We start from the raw sequence: 17040 nt of genomic DNA on the forward strand, positions 1-17040 counted from the left end.
GGCATCTAATCGCAGCCAAGGATCATGCAAAACAAAACAAGATCAGGCTCTTGCATGCCTGTTTGTTTTGAACTCTGTCTATCTGCCCGCCTGACTGTCTGTCTAATCATCATTCAGTGTACTTTTTCCACAGTGCAAATTTCAATTAATGTCACGTGGAATGTTGTAAAGCAATAGCAAAAGCACATGCTTGTTTAGCTCACGTAGCCAGGCAATCAATATGTCCAAAAGAGGATGCGTGTGTGTTGTACACAGCACACTTTCAGTAAAACTTGATACTGCTAGACCATAATAAACCGACGAAACAAATGTTAAAAAAAAAAAAAAAAAAGCATTTCCCCCCCTTTACAATGATGCCTGGAAACTTTCTGTATACTGAGATCTCTGTGTCTTGTCAATACATCCTAATGAATCATGTCTGTCCCTTTCCCTCACTTTGATCCTCAGATTGAAGGTTTTTCTCTGCACTTTCATCACTGTCCTCCTCCACACAAACTCCTCCAGCTGTTGTCAGGGAGTTTCCAACAGTCACATAACTTTTGCTATGGTTTTCATTGCGTGGTGGACTGTGCCGTTGATGTCTTAGGAACTAAAAATAATTAAATACGTACATTCCTGTATCAGTACCTTTATCCAGTTTTAATTATAGCAATGTAAATCCCGCATTGGTTTGTTATCAGTGCTCTCTTTGGGAACACACAGCTCTTTTTCTTTCAGCTATTCATCGCCCTCATCAATTTACATTTCGCTTTGGCCAGCCGCATGGCCAGTTACCTTGAGAAGTGGTGGAATGCTGATGCTTATTTTCTTAACCTGGAATGAGAAGAGGTTTCCCATAGAGCATTGCTGTGATTGACAGGGAAGCATGCTGGAAAGGCTCAGACTTTTCCTCAAAGTGGCTGTTGGCAACTCGGGCTTAGTCTTTAATACAGACAACGTGAAGAAATAATAGCAAATGGGAATAAAATGAGATGTTTTTACTGGAAATCATTTGACTTGTTAGCACAACAATTCAATCTGGACTAAATCACACTGCTCTTTTTTTTTTTAACACGATTGTCTTCCATACCACTTCTCAAGAGCCTCCATCTCAATGCCGTCTGATTGCTTTTGACCTCAAGTCAGACTTTTTGTGGCTTAGTCTGCACTTTTGACTCGGAACTGACTAGGATTTTTGAATGGAATCATTGAGCATGTGTCATCCTGTTTCGCAGAAGCATCCCAGAATCAACATAGATTATCTTTTGTAGCTTTAAGGCAGCATTCACTTCCTGGCTGATGCATCAGTTCAGTTAAGGAAGCAAGGAGAAACATCTTGTTACCTTTTTTTTTTTTTTTTTTACATATTCATATTCTTATAGATATTATTCATTCGTGCTTTTGAGTGAATGCACCATTGGCCACTGCAGTGATGGAAGAAAGTGCAGGCCCATCACGGATAATATTGCGAATGTTTTCCACATTTGTGCCACCTCTGTTTCTTAAATCAGGCATCCCTAGCTAGTCACGCTCCGTTTCATCAATAGTGCCTCACCTTAAAATAACCAATGATTTAAAGCAGCCTTTTAGCAATTTCCAGTCATTATGTCCTCCAGACAAGGAAGATTCAGCCTACTGAGTGATAAAGTACTGACAGGCAGGAAGAATAGCTATGGAATGGTGCCCTGCTCGACTAGTCACATGATGTCTAAATCCTCATAATTTACTGGCAGTCAGGAGCATTATCCTGGTTGTCTCTTATTCCATCTGTTTGGGGCCCCTCCTTTTATTAGTGTGTCATCCTCAAAGAATCTTAAGAGGTTGGTTCATTAGATCATTGAGCAAAAAAGTGTCTCATTCTGCACCCGAGTTTTCTGACATCCTACATAAGGCCTTGTCCTAAAATGAATGCTCAGACAGTCACTTGTTGCAAACATGATCTTCAAGTTGTAGACTATGGCAGTGGGGCGATAAGACACTCGCAGATCTTCAGAACGCATCCATGTTGGTCTGTCAAATTTCCAAACGTGTCAACAAACAAGATTATCTGTACAGTAAGGGTTGGCATGCTTTAGCAAATTACTCACTATTATGCTTGAAACTCTGTAACTGGAGCTAATGGGAGCCTTACCCAAGGAGGCCTTTTGTTTTGGGTTTTAAAACATTTTCGATTAGCACAAATTGTTTTGGAAGAAATCCCTGTGGCAGAGCATTCCAAAGCCACAGGTGGAGCGATAAATTCTCATCATGAGGCCATTTTAGCCAATCAGAAGCTTGAAGATAGATATTTCCGGGAAAGGCACTGAATCGATCTTAAAATGGATATCAAAGTGGTGGAGAGCCACTCCTGCATGTCAACATCTGAATATGAAATTAACAGAGGAGGAAAAAATACAGAATAATCGAAGGATGCAAAGGCCACTTTGACATTGTCCGACTTCATTAAACATGCTAAAACCAAATCAATCAAGCAATTGTATTAGTTTGTTTAGCTTTTTTTCTTAGTTATTTTTAACACCTGTTAAAGGTGCAAAGTAAAACAGCTCAATATTTTTGCATGATTTTTGGGGTGGTCCAGAGCCCTGTATCCCACCAAAATACTGTAGATCTGCCCCTGCTCTGAGCAGATGTCCACATTCAGAAACCAAGCAAGAGTAATCGGTATTGTGTTGACAATTTTTAAAGCAGTCATAATTTGAAGATCTTAATCATTTGCATTTCTTGAAAATTCTATAAGGCACATTTATTATTAGTAGTAGTTTCAGGGTACCCACAATCAATAGGGTTGCATGCCGTGACAAAAGTTATTATTGTATATGCTGAGAGCCGCTAGAAAATGGACGGCGGGTCGCAAATGGCCCCAGGCCGTAGTTTGGACACCCCTGCCATGGCCAAACCGCCAACACTAGATAAACCAGATACAGCATAAACCTTTTCTATTATAATAAAGTATGTATTATCCAACCTCTTAACTATTTTCTGAGCTGCCTTCAAGATCATAAACTGTTCTACCCACTCAACCTTTTTGAAATTGTTGGTATTGACACTTCTGACTATAATTTTCACAAATTTTCAGTAACTGCACTGGCAACCTATGGAAAAGAAAGCACTCTCAGCACTTCTCTCATTCTTCTTGGTGCACTAAACTCTTGTGAAAATGCTCTGAAACAATTTTAAATATCTTAAATGAGCTTTAGGGAAGGCAAGGCACTTTTATTTCTATAGCACATTTCATATACAAGGCAACCCAATGTGCTTTACAACACCTACAAGCATCAAACACAACAGTTTAACAAAACAAACACACAAAATGGCTCCCTCGCTTAGTCATAAGTACATTATTTTTTATGTTTAAGCAGGATCACCACCAAGGACCAAATTACGGTATGCTTAGAAAATGATTCCTCTTTGTATACTTGTCGCTTGTACGTGTTCAATGTAAATGAATGAGCTGTTTGAAAACTCAAATGATCATCTTGCATCAAATGTGCAGTGCAACAAGAAGCCTTTCTTCTTCTTGTGATGGTGAAGGGGGCTTGTCATGCGCCATGATCGCATTTTCTTCTGCTCTCAGCCCTTCTGCTTCTTTCTCTCATTCATTTCTGTGCACTTATAAGGTTACCCACCAAACACTCTGCTGCCTTGTGTTCTTTGCTCTGTCGTGTCCACAGGTGAACAGCAAGTCCCTTTTAACCCAGCCTGTGTTCATGCCTCAGTGTACTCCACTTGAGCCTGGGAACAAACATCTACGCACGTTCTCGCACATCTCACACACATACACCATTTTTTTAAATTTAGGTTTTAATTATGTAATTTCTCATCTCTTTTAGTTGTTAGGTTTTAATATAGTTTGAGTTTCACTGCAGCATTCTTATTTCTTGTATTCTTCTCATTTTTGAAACATTAAAATATATAAAGGGAAGTTCACCAGTAATCAAGTTAGAATGAGTATGAAGGGGAAAAAACAATAAATTCAATTTGGATGAACGTGCAGCAGAATAGCTGATGGAATCCTGCAATGGTATTTTACTTGTAATCTAGCTTCTCTGAGCTTTAGTTTCACCCTCAATTAAGCGTTTGCATGATCTAGATAATCAGTAAGTAATTCTAATTACTTGATTAGAATTTACTGCATGACGTGATAAAGCAAAATAGCGCCATGATCAGATGTTTCTCATGTCCTTTTCCCTCTACTTATCCATCTGTCTTTCTCTGTGACACCGTGTTTAACCTGGTTAACTGTTTGCCATTTACACAGCCAAACTTAATCCTGTCCCCCTGGTTTAATCATAACATATTCTAGCCACGGGATTCAATTAAGGAGGCGAACCATGCAAGATTGACCTGATCTAAAGTGACACAGGCCCACTGCCTGTTTCTGTTTTTAAGACCTTCATTAAGAAATAGGCTGAATGCAATTGCTTCCCTCCATTACTGCGTAACGTCAGAAAGCTAATCTTAAAATTACTGCAATTTATCCCAGATATTCTGAAAGAGAACTAACAGATGTGACCCAAATAGAGGGAAGATTAAGCGGTGAAAGGAAAAAAAAAAAAAAGCAGACACATCATTTAATAAACTCTTTATATTTATGTAACGTCATTGATATTGCCACAGGTTATATATAATAAAATTATTGGCTGTCCTTGTGATAAATATTTTATATTCAGTTGGGAGAGAAAATGTCACGTTTAGTCCATTTTCACCTCACCCCTTCCCATCTGCTGGTCCATTCTCTCATTGAACTCTTTCCAGGCACAGCTAGTTGTGTTAGTGAAGCTAGTCAACTGCAACGTTGCCTTTGTCCTCCTTTGTCCACCACACAACCCTCAGGCTCCTTAATCCTATCAAACCTGAATACAAAAGGAAAGTTAGACCCACCTTGGGGCAAAAGAGTCACAATAATACACTGCTGTGTGTGCGGGGGAGCCAGCAGGAACGTTTTGAGTTCACAAGATAAAAAATTAAATAAAACAATTAAATGCATGGATCAATTTTTGACTGTTGTGAGAGAGAGAAAAACATAAGCAGTCATTTCAAAGAGATAACAAGTAAGGCCCACGTGATTCACAAAATCGAAACTACCCGTGTGTTTGTTTGCGTGCTGCCATGATTTGCTAACTGAATGTGTTGGCCTTAATGCTTGTCATTAACACAGCTCATTTCACAAGCACCTCCCCACAGTCTTTAGCATCTGATGCAGCATGTGTGAACGGCACATTATCACCCCATTAGCATGTCTGCCCTGGTCTGCTCCTGTATGATTCTCTCGTCACCACCTCTGGCTCAGTAGATGCTCCCACAAAAGAAATAGGAGCACGTAAAATGTTTAACAATTTTCGTAAGTTACTAAAACATTCAATTTAGTTATTTATTATTTATTTCTGTTTATCTTTGAGCTGCTTTTATCATGCATTTTTTCCCCATGTGCCTTCCTTGAAGAGTTTTGTTTTCTTTTCTTCACAATTGTCAGGAATCCCCTTATGTGTCCAATTTTCTGTGCCCCTCATCTATAATGAAAAGCAGAGGGCTGCTCTGTCATCGGATGGTAATAACACAGCATTACCTTCACTGATGGGATCTCTTTTATGTATTGAAACCTTTGGTCAATGTTCAGTTGGATCAGTGTGGAGGCGCCAAGTTGAATTTGAAAAACCTTGTCTTCATATTTTTGTAATCATTTTAAGTAGCATATTTCGATTCAAGAGCGATGCAACCTACTGCACAGTACATCAGATTATAATTTGTCACCATAGGCTACTTTCATTTCGCATGAAAAAACATTCATCAAAGCTATAAGACATAATTTGACATATTGCAAGACACTTTAATGAAGTATAAAATTGCGCTAGTTGAATGACCACAAGTTTCTACATGAATGGAAAAAAAATCCATCTCACTATCTAGAAAATATATCTTGGGGGCGAAAGATCAGTGTGTGGTTTGTTTGTTTGTTTGTGTGTAGTAATGCAAGCAAAAAAAATTATAATAATAATGACAGCAGAGTGAAAATGAAATTTCCATTCAGGAATCATAACTAGAAAAATTCCCGCGGAAATTTTGAATGGGCCTGCTAACTCTTTTCAATGAGCTGAACAGTTTAAACTTTCAACCATTGAAATCGCTCAAGAAATGTGGAAGTTATAATCAACTAAAAGTATTACTGGCCCTTTAAGAAACATGCACATTCACGCACATACATTTGATTTTAACTAACATTTCAATGAGCTGAACAGTTTAAAATTTCAACCATTGAAATCGCTCAAGAAATGTGGAAGTTATAATCAACTAAAAGTATTACTGGCCCTTTAAGAAACATGCACATTCACGCACATACATTTGATTTTAAATAACATTTCAATGAGCTGAACAGTTTAAAATTTCAACCATTGAAATCGCTCAAGAAATGTAAAAGTTAACCATAATCAAGATCAAATAAAGTATCTTACTGTCCCTTTAAGAAATATGCACATTCACGCACACACATTTGATTTTAACCAACATTTCAATGAGCTGAACAGTTTAAACTTTCAACCATTGAAATCGCTCAAGAAATGTGCAAGTTAACCATAATGTACAGTATGTTACTGCCCCTTTAAGAAACATGCACATTCACGCACACACATTTGATTTTAAGTAACATTTCAATGAGCTGAACAGTTTAAAATTCAAACCATTGAAATCGGTCAAGAAATGTGGAATCTACCATAATTAACAGTATCTCACTGCCCCTTTACAAAACATGCACATTCACGCACACACATTAGATTTTAAGTTGTGAGGAGACGTCACGCACCAACACTCCATTGATTTGTATAGGATTACGCTCACCTCAAACAAAAGCCTCTCGCGACTTAACGGTTGAAGAGGCAGATTCCAGAAATGGCTCGTTAGAACGGCAAGGGTTTGGGGAACGCGAGCATGTTCTCAGTTTTTTAATCGGATGAAAAATGACCAAATGAGAGCAGGTTGAAAACTTATGATTGATCGAAAATGAAGAGGGAAAAACGGCGAAAATTACATTGAAAAGAGATCAAAATAGTGCGACTTCTCCTCGTTTAAAGTGAAAATAAAGGTACTAAATGACACCGTAGCCAAATAAAACTTAGTTCTTCAGAAAGCAGAGGCTTGTGGCTACAAAATGTGCGAATTTGATGTCTAGTGAGCAAAGATTGTGGCCATGGTGACGAGTTGAAGTGAAACTTTTGGAAATAGATTTTTTGGTTCCCGTCACTGAAAGCTTAATTGGGTATCAGAGTGGCGATTACACTCACTGTCTTTGAACCCGCACAGGGGGAAGAGCTTTCATTCCTTAATTTTTTTTTTGACACTGAGCTAAAGATGACAAAAATTCCAACAAAATGAGCTAAAATTCATATCAATCGGTTACCGTATGCGCGCGCAGCGTGTCTTGGAAAAAGGTGCTTGAATTGGAGTTGATGTCTTTCGGTTTCACATTCATTCCTATGGGACTTTTATTTGAGAGTTTTTTGGGAATAGCATCGCCATGGTAACTGGGAATTCTTATAAAAATAATGCCGCAGCGAGTCAGATCGAGCCGCATCGTTTGATACCTCATTTGTCCCGGTGCGATCTACGGTACAGGCCGCATTCTTGCGGAAAAACCCGTGGAAGATGATATAATAAGTTGAAAAATAATAAACCCCTTTTCTAGGATAGTAATATGTGCCTGCTTGCTCCGCAAGCAGCAGCTTCGCTGCTGCTTGCTCCGCTTAGCAGGCCCATAATTAATGTATATTAAAAATGTAATTAATTTCAAAAAGTAAAATATACTTAAACTGAGTACCGGCACTTCTTTTTTTCCACATAAAGGATTGACTGCAACACGTATACCTTTACATACATTGTGAATTTGTGTATAATTAAAAATAATGACCTAAAAATGCTCATAGAAAACTCCACTTGTGCTTACAGGGTCTGACTTCGCCCAAGACCCCAGTGTGGTATCAGCCCCTTCATGGAACACTTCCAGTGATGGTAAAGACACACACACACACACATGCGCACACATTTTACATTGAAGCATCCACTATAGATGTCTTTATCTACTTCTCAAACTACACCGTAAATTCCAATATATTGGCTGTTACATACATTGGATGCATTTAACACGTGGCACGTGTGTTTTCTGAAATTGCATTCAATGAGCTTGTTGACAAATGAAGCCTCTGTCAGCCTCAGTCCAGCCTCTGTATACGATAACTGAAGGTACAAATTACACACTAATCTAGTCAAGATGTTGTGACCATGGCCACAGGTGCGTCCCTAATTTCCATTGACCCACTTTGCGTTTTGTTTTGTATTGAAGCTACCAGTCGAGCCTCAAATGTATACATACATCATCGTGTGCTTTGTTATATATTCAACTATACTGTATAGGTCTACTGTTTCATGTGGCAAATTGTTGGTTTGAACCACATACTTTGCCGGGCATTTCCATCCTGCATGAAGTAAAATAAAGGAAGTAAGATGTCAAGCAATCAGCAACAATATTATGACCACATGTATCATCCATTTAGATCCAATATAAGAGCTGAAATGAAGTAGTGCCTTGAAGTATTACATGTGGGCCGTGATTACCTGAGCCCTCAACACTTGGCATTTTCAGTAGACTGTAAGTGGTCTACAGTAATACCTTTTTAAAGTTGTTAATTGTAATTGAAAAATAATGTCAAATTCATGATAGACAAAATATTAACTGTATCCCTGTAATAAACCTCAATGAAGGAAAAAAAATCGGGCATTGATGGATAAGTTTGTCCGTTGAAGCCAATTTTATGAATTATCATGTCGAGCGACCAAAAAGAAATAACCAATTTGGGACTTTTATTTTGAAATAAATTTAAAGACAGGAGTTTGTATCATGCAAGACAGTCAAGAACCCAGAGGAGCAGCTATCAGGTTTGTACTGCTTCACAACTATGTAAAAATAATAATACTAATAAGTTTCCCTTTTAACAACTGATATGTAGCAGTCATATTTGGACATCATGTGGTATGAGCAAAAAAAAAAAAAACAATACAAATTTTCCCCAACAAATATACAGTATATTTTCATTATAATTTAACTTGTGTGGCTAGCTAGCTTGTTTTGTTTAGATGGCTAATTGTGTGACTCTTTACTTTGATTTACGGTAAGTTGAAAATTATGCGGTGAGAGCTTCATAGAAAGCTTTCCATGATAAATGTACAGGTATGTCCTAAATTATAGAGATCCAAAATTGTAGATAATAGTAAATAATAATAAGGAATTTAATGTATTTTTATAATAAATTAACTGTGCTGGGGCTGGGGAAATTCTTATCCATCATTTTCAATAATTTTCATAAGTGAACTAAATTCTTATCTTACAAACACAAATATAAATCATCATAATTGTTTTCTCAGTCACATCGCACTTTGCACAGCCACTTGTTGCTCAGTACGAAAAAAAATAAGAACAAAACACTGCTGTTTCACTGGCATATTGCGCCCCATGATAGGAAAAGGGCAGAGAGAACTGGGATGAATACATGTAACCGAACACACTTAAGAAAGATGATTATGTTTATTCATCCATATTAACGTTGCAATTGAGTCACATCTCTGTGTTAAATATTAAAAAATTAAAAAAATCTGTTTTTGTTCCGTGGTAGTAGAGTAGGTGGCCTGCCATAATAAAATATGACAGTGATCCCTTTTTTGAGAGTTTTTGGCATAATCAAAAAGTGAAGAATATTAGCTTTACAATGATGTATCAAAATGATATACGATATGTCAACCATTGTGCTACAACGTTTCATCTCTGAGATATCACGATTCGAAGTAGGGTGGTCTGGGCATCTCGTATTATTAGAATTAGCGGAAAACGGACTTGGAAACTGACACTAACATTTAAACATTCACTTGTCCTTAGCAAACAGTTAGAGTAGCCAGAACTGGTTTAGTCCACTGCGTGAGCACCATGTCAATTGCAAGCCGACAGCTGACTAATATGGTACTACCTAATGTTGTAAATGCATAAATTTTTGACCTGAACTTGACAATCCGCAGAAAATCCATATTTTTGAACAGATTCCCGCAGCATGTTTACTAGCTGCAGACACAGCCATCTTGAACGCATCCCATAAGAAAATCCTGATGATTGCCAACCTAATTTTAGCTCATAACAATGAAGAAATTATTACATTGACTATGAAATTAGCAAAAGGGAATCAACAACTTTATATTGATACCCATATGTTAGGGATTTCCTACATGGATACCTACAAAAACGGCAAGATAATGAGTGATTGTTTTTGCCTTATTTTTTACATCATTGCTGATGTCTGTTGCGTATTTGCACAAACGGTATCACACTTCACGATGTTTTTGTTTGTTTGTTTTTTCATAAAAATGAAACTTTCAATCTATGAAAAAGGCTTTAATAAATCTTTTGATGAAATGCAGACTTTCTCATCAATATTGCGTCCCATCTCAGAAATTACCTCCGGGAGTTCTGACTTTTTTCTAAGGCGGGTCACATGATATGTTGCATTTGTGGGCTGACTACTTCACCTTGTCATCTTAACAGCATTCCACCAGAGGCCAAGGCACAGTTTACTTTCACTAAGGACGTTAACAAGTTAATACTTTTTCTGCCTTTACACCCTGGATTAATTAAAAAAACATTTTTTTTTTTTTTAAAGGATTAAGGAGTCATTTAAAATTGTTTCTTTTGAGCTCTGCAGGAGTAAGATCCAAAATGTTTTGGGATGTTTTCTTAGCAGTGTTACCCAGCGATATCTGGCAAATCTGTCCTCAACATTGTCCTTTGGGGGCTCACAAAGCCAACATCCGCCCTATCACCCACGAAGATACCCTGAATTGGAAGCCCCTCAGCAGGATTGAATTTGACCTTATTTTGCTCTCTCATTTGGTCTGGTTTGTTTAATTCAGCTCTTGCGGCGGCCAACTCAACCACAACATCCGTCCCAGAACAGATGCTGCGTACAGGGGGAGAGACAAAGTTTTTGCTCAGTACAGAGGCAAGGTTGTAGTTTGAACACGTGGCAAAGGTAGTAAGGCTAAACACAGAGATATTTGGGGTGAGAATTGAGTCCGCACCGAACCCTAAAACAGAGATTGTGTGTAGTAGAGGTGGGAATCTTTGACTGTCTCACGATTCGATTGAGATTTTTGTGTCTCTGTGATTCGATTCAGAATCGATTTTCGATTCAAAATGATTTGCTTGACAATGATTTCTGCTTCAATTTATGTGTGCGCAAATAATCATCATGATCTACTCCAGTCTGACTCGCTAATGCTAATTAGCGCGCTACTCGCTGAACTTTTATAACTCGAAAGAACGGCTATTCATACAAAACGCTTCAGGAATGTATACAGAGAAGCATGTTAACATTACTCACCGGCATGTGATCTCCCTACGCTACAAAAAAAAACAACTTTTATTAGCATAACTTGATCGTGCCTTCTACTCTCTAATATGGCTACAACTTAACAGTGTATAAGAACGCGTGGAGTCACACTGCCCTAAGTGGCTAAATTAAACAATAAAGGCACACACAAACAAGGGCAAGGCAGTATAAAATAATTTAAATAAAATCGATTTTGGGACATCTAAAATGAATTCTTAATCGTACTAAATGAGAATCGCGATTCTTATGAGAAAGTGGTGAAGCTAATGTAGTAATTGTGTGTCATTTTGAGTCGGGCCCCATAACCAACATCTGTTCCTTATCTGATGGATGGATGGTGATTGCGCCACCTGTTTTGTCTGCAGGCGGGGAATGGTTTAGATTGACCAAGAAGACAGCATTCAGGTAGCGTGACTTTATCAGTATGCATCAGTAGCAGGAAGTTATGCTGAAAGAGGCTCATTATTGGGCTCAGCAATACTGGGATGTAATTAGGGGTGTTGATAGTTGACATAGTTTCCCTTTTTTTAGGCTTCCTTTCCTTTTTTTTCATGCTCTTATTCCTTCCTGTCGTCTCGCAGTTGGAGAGCGACCCAACTTTAATGAAATTCACCTTTAGCCATCGCTGGCAGCGCTACAGAGCCAACTCCTCGGTGTGTGTTTAGTTAGCTGTGCAGCCGCTCGGGTTTCTGGCTTGGCCCCTTGCTGAGGGCGGCCCGCGACGCGCTCTCCACTATGATGGTTCATGTATAGAATGCGGCGGTTCTGCTCTAGCAAAAATTGTGTCTCACAATGCATCTAGTTGGGGATATGAATAGCTTGTGTGTGTCGTGGCGGCGTGGGGGGGTGCTCGTGTTTACATATGTGCTGCTGCTTGTGAGTGTGTGATTGCACAAAACCTCTGTGAGAAAATGCGGGTTGATGACAGGACACCATTTAGTTGGCCGCCACATGAAAAGGAAAGTGTAGAAGAAGGGTTTGAATTTCACAGTCATCCTGATGCCAAATACCACAACACTCACCACAAGACAATTGCCTACAGAGTGGCCTTGTCACACTGACGCTCGTCGGACATTTTTCTTCCCTTTGTCCTCTCAACATTGCTCACATCCCTTCTTGGCGTATTTAAGCTTCCTTCTGCATCCCGCTGCTTCATTGTCACTCGTTAGGTCAGCTAATGAAGTGTGCAGGCTCTTGGCTTCAGACTTTTCATCTTCTCCAGCAACTCTACTGTTGAAATGAATAATAAAATGAGTGCAGTGATGTTTAATGCAAGGTAAGAAAGTAGTAGTAGTAAGAGTATGGAGCAATGTTGAAAGTGTTTGACATCAGCAAGAAGCAATTACAGTCCAAACAGTTAGTTTCCTGATCAGATCAAGCAGATGGTTTTGTTTTCTTTGTGTTGCCAAATATTTTTGTTTGTTTTCATGCAGAGATGTTTTAACACAATGGTGAGTGCTCTACAAATTCTGCCTTGCAACAAATCCCCATAAAACGTAATTGAGACATAGTGTTATCATTATTGCATCTGCTAGAAGCTACATAACTGCAATGATCTTGTTTATGAAGTTTACACGGCATTCTCCATGATTGTTGCTGTCACTGCAATTTACCTGCAGTTAAAAAAATCCCAGAGAGGAGTATTTAGCTTTATGATTTGTTTAGTTCCCCAGGAGTTTTGTTGTTGTTATTATTATTATTATTATTATTATTATTATTATGTGCACGAGCGCTTGACAGTCATGGCACAAAATAAAGGGCAAGTAACTTTTCATATCATGTGAAGACAAATGCCCATACATATAGGTATGGTCATCAGGTACTCCTTGAATATCATCGCTGTCCTGTGAAAAACACTTATGTCCATTTTTTTTAAAAACGTTTTTGGGATGTCTGCATTCAGTTTCATCCCAAATACATAAAAATGTAAAAATAAATAAATAAAATTACAAGCGTTTTTCATTAGACAGTGACGACATGGACGTTTATTTTATCAACGTAACTCTTTCCACCTGGATATGTCCACTTTTTGGGGCCAACAAAAGCTCTTTCAAATAATGCCTGTCTTGCTGAACATTCTAGCTGCAAACTTTTCAGTCACTGTTCATATGTTCATTGCTTGAATGCATCACTCCTGATTAATGATTTCACTCGGTGTTTATGCAAGCAGATGTCAATGTACATGTCAACAATTAAGAACAGTAGTAAGGGCCTTCTTCCACATGTTTACAGTAACACATAGCACCATTGACTACATGTATACACATGTCCATTTGTTGAATGCCAAGTGCAAACTAATATTAATTGGCCTAAGGGAATTTTGTGGAAGCACGCTATACTAGAGCAGCAAGACTGATAGTGACTTTTTTTTCTCGAAACAAACTTATATTTAACTCTTTGATTGCCAAGCATTTTCAGAAAAGAGGATGTGTGGGTGCCAGCTGATTTAAGCATTTTGACTGATCTTTCAAGGTCCACAGAAAATGTTGTGTTTGGACTATGGGAACGCAGATACTACCAAATCAAAGATTGAACTCTCATCTTTCATCAGAAAAAGAAAGTTTGTTTCTACCTTATTCCGTTCTTTAGTAATCAACAATAGAAAATAGGTTAGTTTCACCCAAATGCTCTGTTTTGGACCAAAATATGGAGAAATCAAGCTTTTTGTGAAACGATATTATTTCATCCACTCTAGTGAATTTGACACCTTTTTTTTCCATGAATGATGCCAAAAACATCTAAACAGTGCTTTACTTCTGTAAAACACTACCACCAACAATGAAAAAGTGTTTTTTGATAGCAAAATACGTTTATTTACATTCAACAGTGTAACAATTTGACTAAACAATTTGGCAAACTATTTACAAGTTTTTCTTTTTGTGAGGTATATTGTATAAAACTCCCCTGCGTGCAAGGGGACGCAGCAGGATTTGCACCACAGATTAGTTTCACTGCGATAGCCCCGTCGCGTGCACTTTCTTGCCGGCCTTTTTTTCCGGGGAGTAGCAGGTATATATACTGCACTGTGTGTTTGGTCATGTTGTCATCAAGTCTACACTCCATTCATGGTGGCATCGTAGTCCAGAACCATTGTCTTCTCCGTGATCAGACTGTACCCACTCCTCCGATGAATATGCATAGGACTCGGGGTACTCTTCATCGTCCGATTGAACGTCCGCCTGTGCAGAAGTGCTCGTTTTCCGCCGTTAGCATCGCTAGCCGGTGAGGCTTTACGACGCAATCGAAGCCACCGCGTCAACGCTTCCAACTTCGGCGTCAACGCTTCCAACTTCGGCGTCAACGCTTCCAACTTCGGTGTCAACCTCGGAGTCACCATCATCATCATCAATGTGCTCTTTAGCATTGGTCGATGCTTTTCGTCTTTAAAAAAAATGCTCAAGCGTGAGCTGCTTGCAACCGGTCGCCATTTTCGCCTCCTCAGCCATTCTCCCCTCAACACTCTAGCTCCGCCTCACGTCTTCAACTGACGCCTACCCGATCTTGTCCAAAGAGAATCATCGCTGCCATCTAGTGCCCAAAAATAGTCATTATACTAACTCGACCTGCTTGATACTTTCAGCACAGCTTGCCAAGGCTTTCCTCCACCCGTTTAAAAAAAAAAAAAAACATAGTGAACGTCTTTTAACGTCTTTGGCAGCGCTCATTTGGATTTTACTAAACGTTATTAAACGTTTTTGGCGGTCAAAGAGTTATTGTCAGGATTTAAGAAAAGGTAAGAGATTTTTTTTATGTCAGCGTATGCTGATATGTGTGTCCCCTTTTATTCTGATGACCTTGTTTATATTGTCAAAAGAACTCGACAGAGCCAGTACAAATTTTATAAATTAATATGATGAAATAATTGCTTTTTGAATATTTAATATTTAATTATTTGAGTTCATCCACTTAAATTGGTCAATCATTATTAATGTTTTTACAGTACCACTACTGTTTTATGCTGAAAAAAAGCAATATGCAAAAATAAATAAGTACAAATAAGTCATATTTTCTTTCATATTTCATATTTCCAGGAGAATAAGTGTGGTTTGCATGGTTTGACAGAGAGCACCCACATTTCAGAGTTGTTCTACCCTGAGTGCAAAGTATACCTGGATTGTGGGTATATAAATGACAGGTTTGACGTGACCGGGTAATGCATTATCATTTACACACATGAGAAAATATGGCCATAAATTATTTAAAAAATAAATAAATAAAAAACCTGTTTCCAAAATTTGACATTATGTAAATGTTTGGTATTCTATGCATCTTTCATTGTCATCATTCGATTACATTTCCACTATCCACATCCTAATAATTCTCTCTGTTCTGTCTCCAGCATTATTTTTTCTCTATCCTCTCTAGCCCGCATTATTTCAACAAAAGCTGTACTAAATTGCACTTTTCATCTGGCCACAATGTGCAGTTGACAAGTTCTCTACACACGCTCATCAGAAAGTTTGCCAAAATAACCAGGTTAATAATCCAGTATCAACTTTACCAATCCCTCACACCCACCCAGACGCTGCCAAAAAATCAGCTCATCAGGAGTAACTGAGGGTTCATTTTCTTGGTCAAGGACACTTTATGGGGTAGCCACAGACACACACACACACACATACATACTTAGACGAAAGTACATACACAGGCTCAAGTGTCCTCTCTTTGGTTTAACAAGCCCTCTAACTGGATAATCAAGGCAGAATAAGATAAGATATAATTCGTTTTGGAATAGGTTGTACATAATGGATAGCCAAGTCTCAACAGTGTGAGTTACACTGGCAGGGCAACCCATAATTGCAACCGCAGTTCATTTATTCCTCGTTTCTATTGAAGAACTAGTTTACATTCAGTTTTGAAATCTTTTGACCAGGATTGTGTTACTGTCTAACTACTTCAAATGTCATTAGACAATTGAGGGAAGTTGAATTAGAATGCAAAACAATTTTCTGTGTCTTGCATGGCACAGTAAAACTTATCTAATTTATCTTTGCTAACTTAGACAAAACAAAGAACATGGCAGAAATGTGTGTTTGATTAGTTTATTTTTGATTTTTACACCAACTCAAGCACATCAAAATTAATCATTTGGCCCCAGCAATAATAAAAGTAATCTCAAAGGATATGTTCGTATACTATGTAAAATGATGCTTGGATATACTCCAGCACAGTCGTAGCCCTTAGTGAAGAATAGCGCTACAGAGAACGGATGAATGGATGGATGTTCTGCTCAGATTTTTGTTCCCATTACCCATGACCTGGCTTCCATATTGTGAAATGCTGTTTCCCCCTGATGTTACATTTCGTCCCTTCGCATTCCTGTCTTCCAGGGCTATCTTTTATCCGTCTTGAAACTCCAATGAACAACATCACCACCTCTCTGGGCCAAACAGCTGAGCTGTTCTGTCGTGTGTCCGGCAACCCGCTGCCGACAGTGCGCTGGTTTAAGAATGACGCGCCCGTAGTACAGGAGCCACGGCGGGTCTCGTACCGGTCCACACCATACGGGTCACGTCTTCGAATCCGCAATCTGGACACCACAGACACTGGCTACTTCCAGTGTGTAGCTACCAACGCCCAGGGAACAGTGTCTACTACAGGCGTCCTCTTCGTCAAATTTGGTAAGAAAACGTCCCAAAACTGA

General features: G+C 38.6%; 1 protein-coding gene across 2 annotated transcripts in view; it reads left to right on the plus strand.

Moving 5' to 3' along the window:
* ror1 (receptor tyrosine kinase-like orphan receptor 1) overlaps positions 1-17040 on the plus strand; it is a 129381-nt gene that overhangs the window by 67318 nt on the left and 45023 nt on the right. For both annotated transcript variants that reach the window (XM_086089074.1, XM_086089075.1), the window contains 2 exons: positions 7915-7977; positions 16727-17017. In XM_086089074.1, the coding sequence (XP_085945200.1) occupies positions 7915-7977; positions 16727-17017 (354 nt within the window). The remainder of the gene's footprint in view (positions 1-7914; positions 7978-16726; positions 17018-17040) is intronic.

The sequence above is a fragment of the Leptonotus elevatus genome, chromosome 11 (assembly GCF_054856555.1).
Source record: "Leptonotus elevatus isolate MCC_2025b chromosome 11, RoL_Lele_1.0, whole genome shotgun sequence".
Classification (NCBI taxonomy): domain Eukaryota; kingdom Metazoa; phylum Chordata; class Actinopteri; order Syngnathiformes; family Syngnathidae; genus Leptonotus; species Leptonotus elevatus.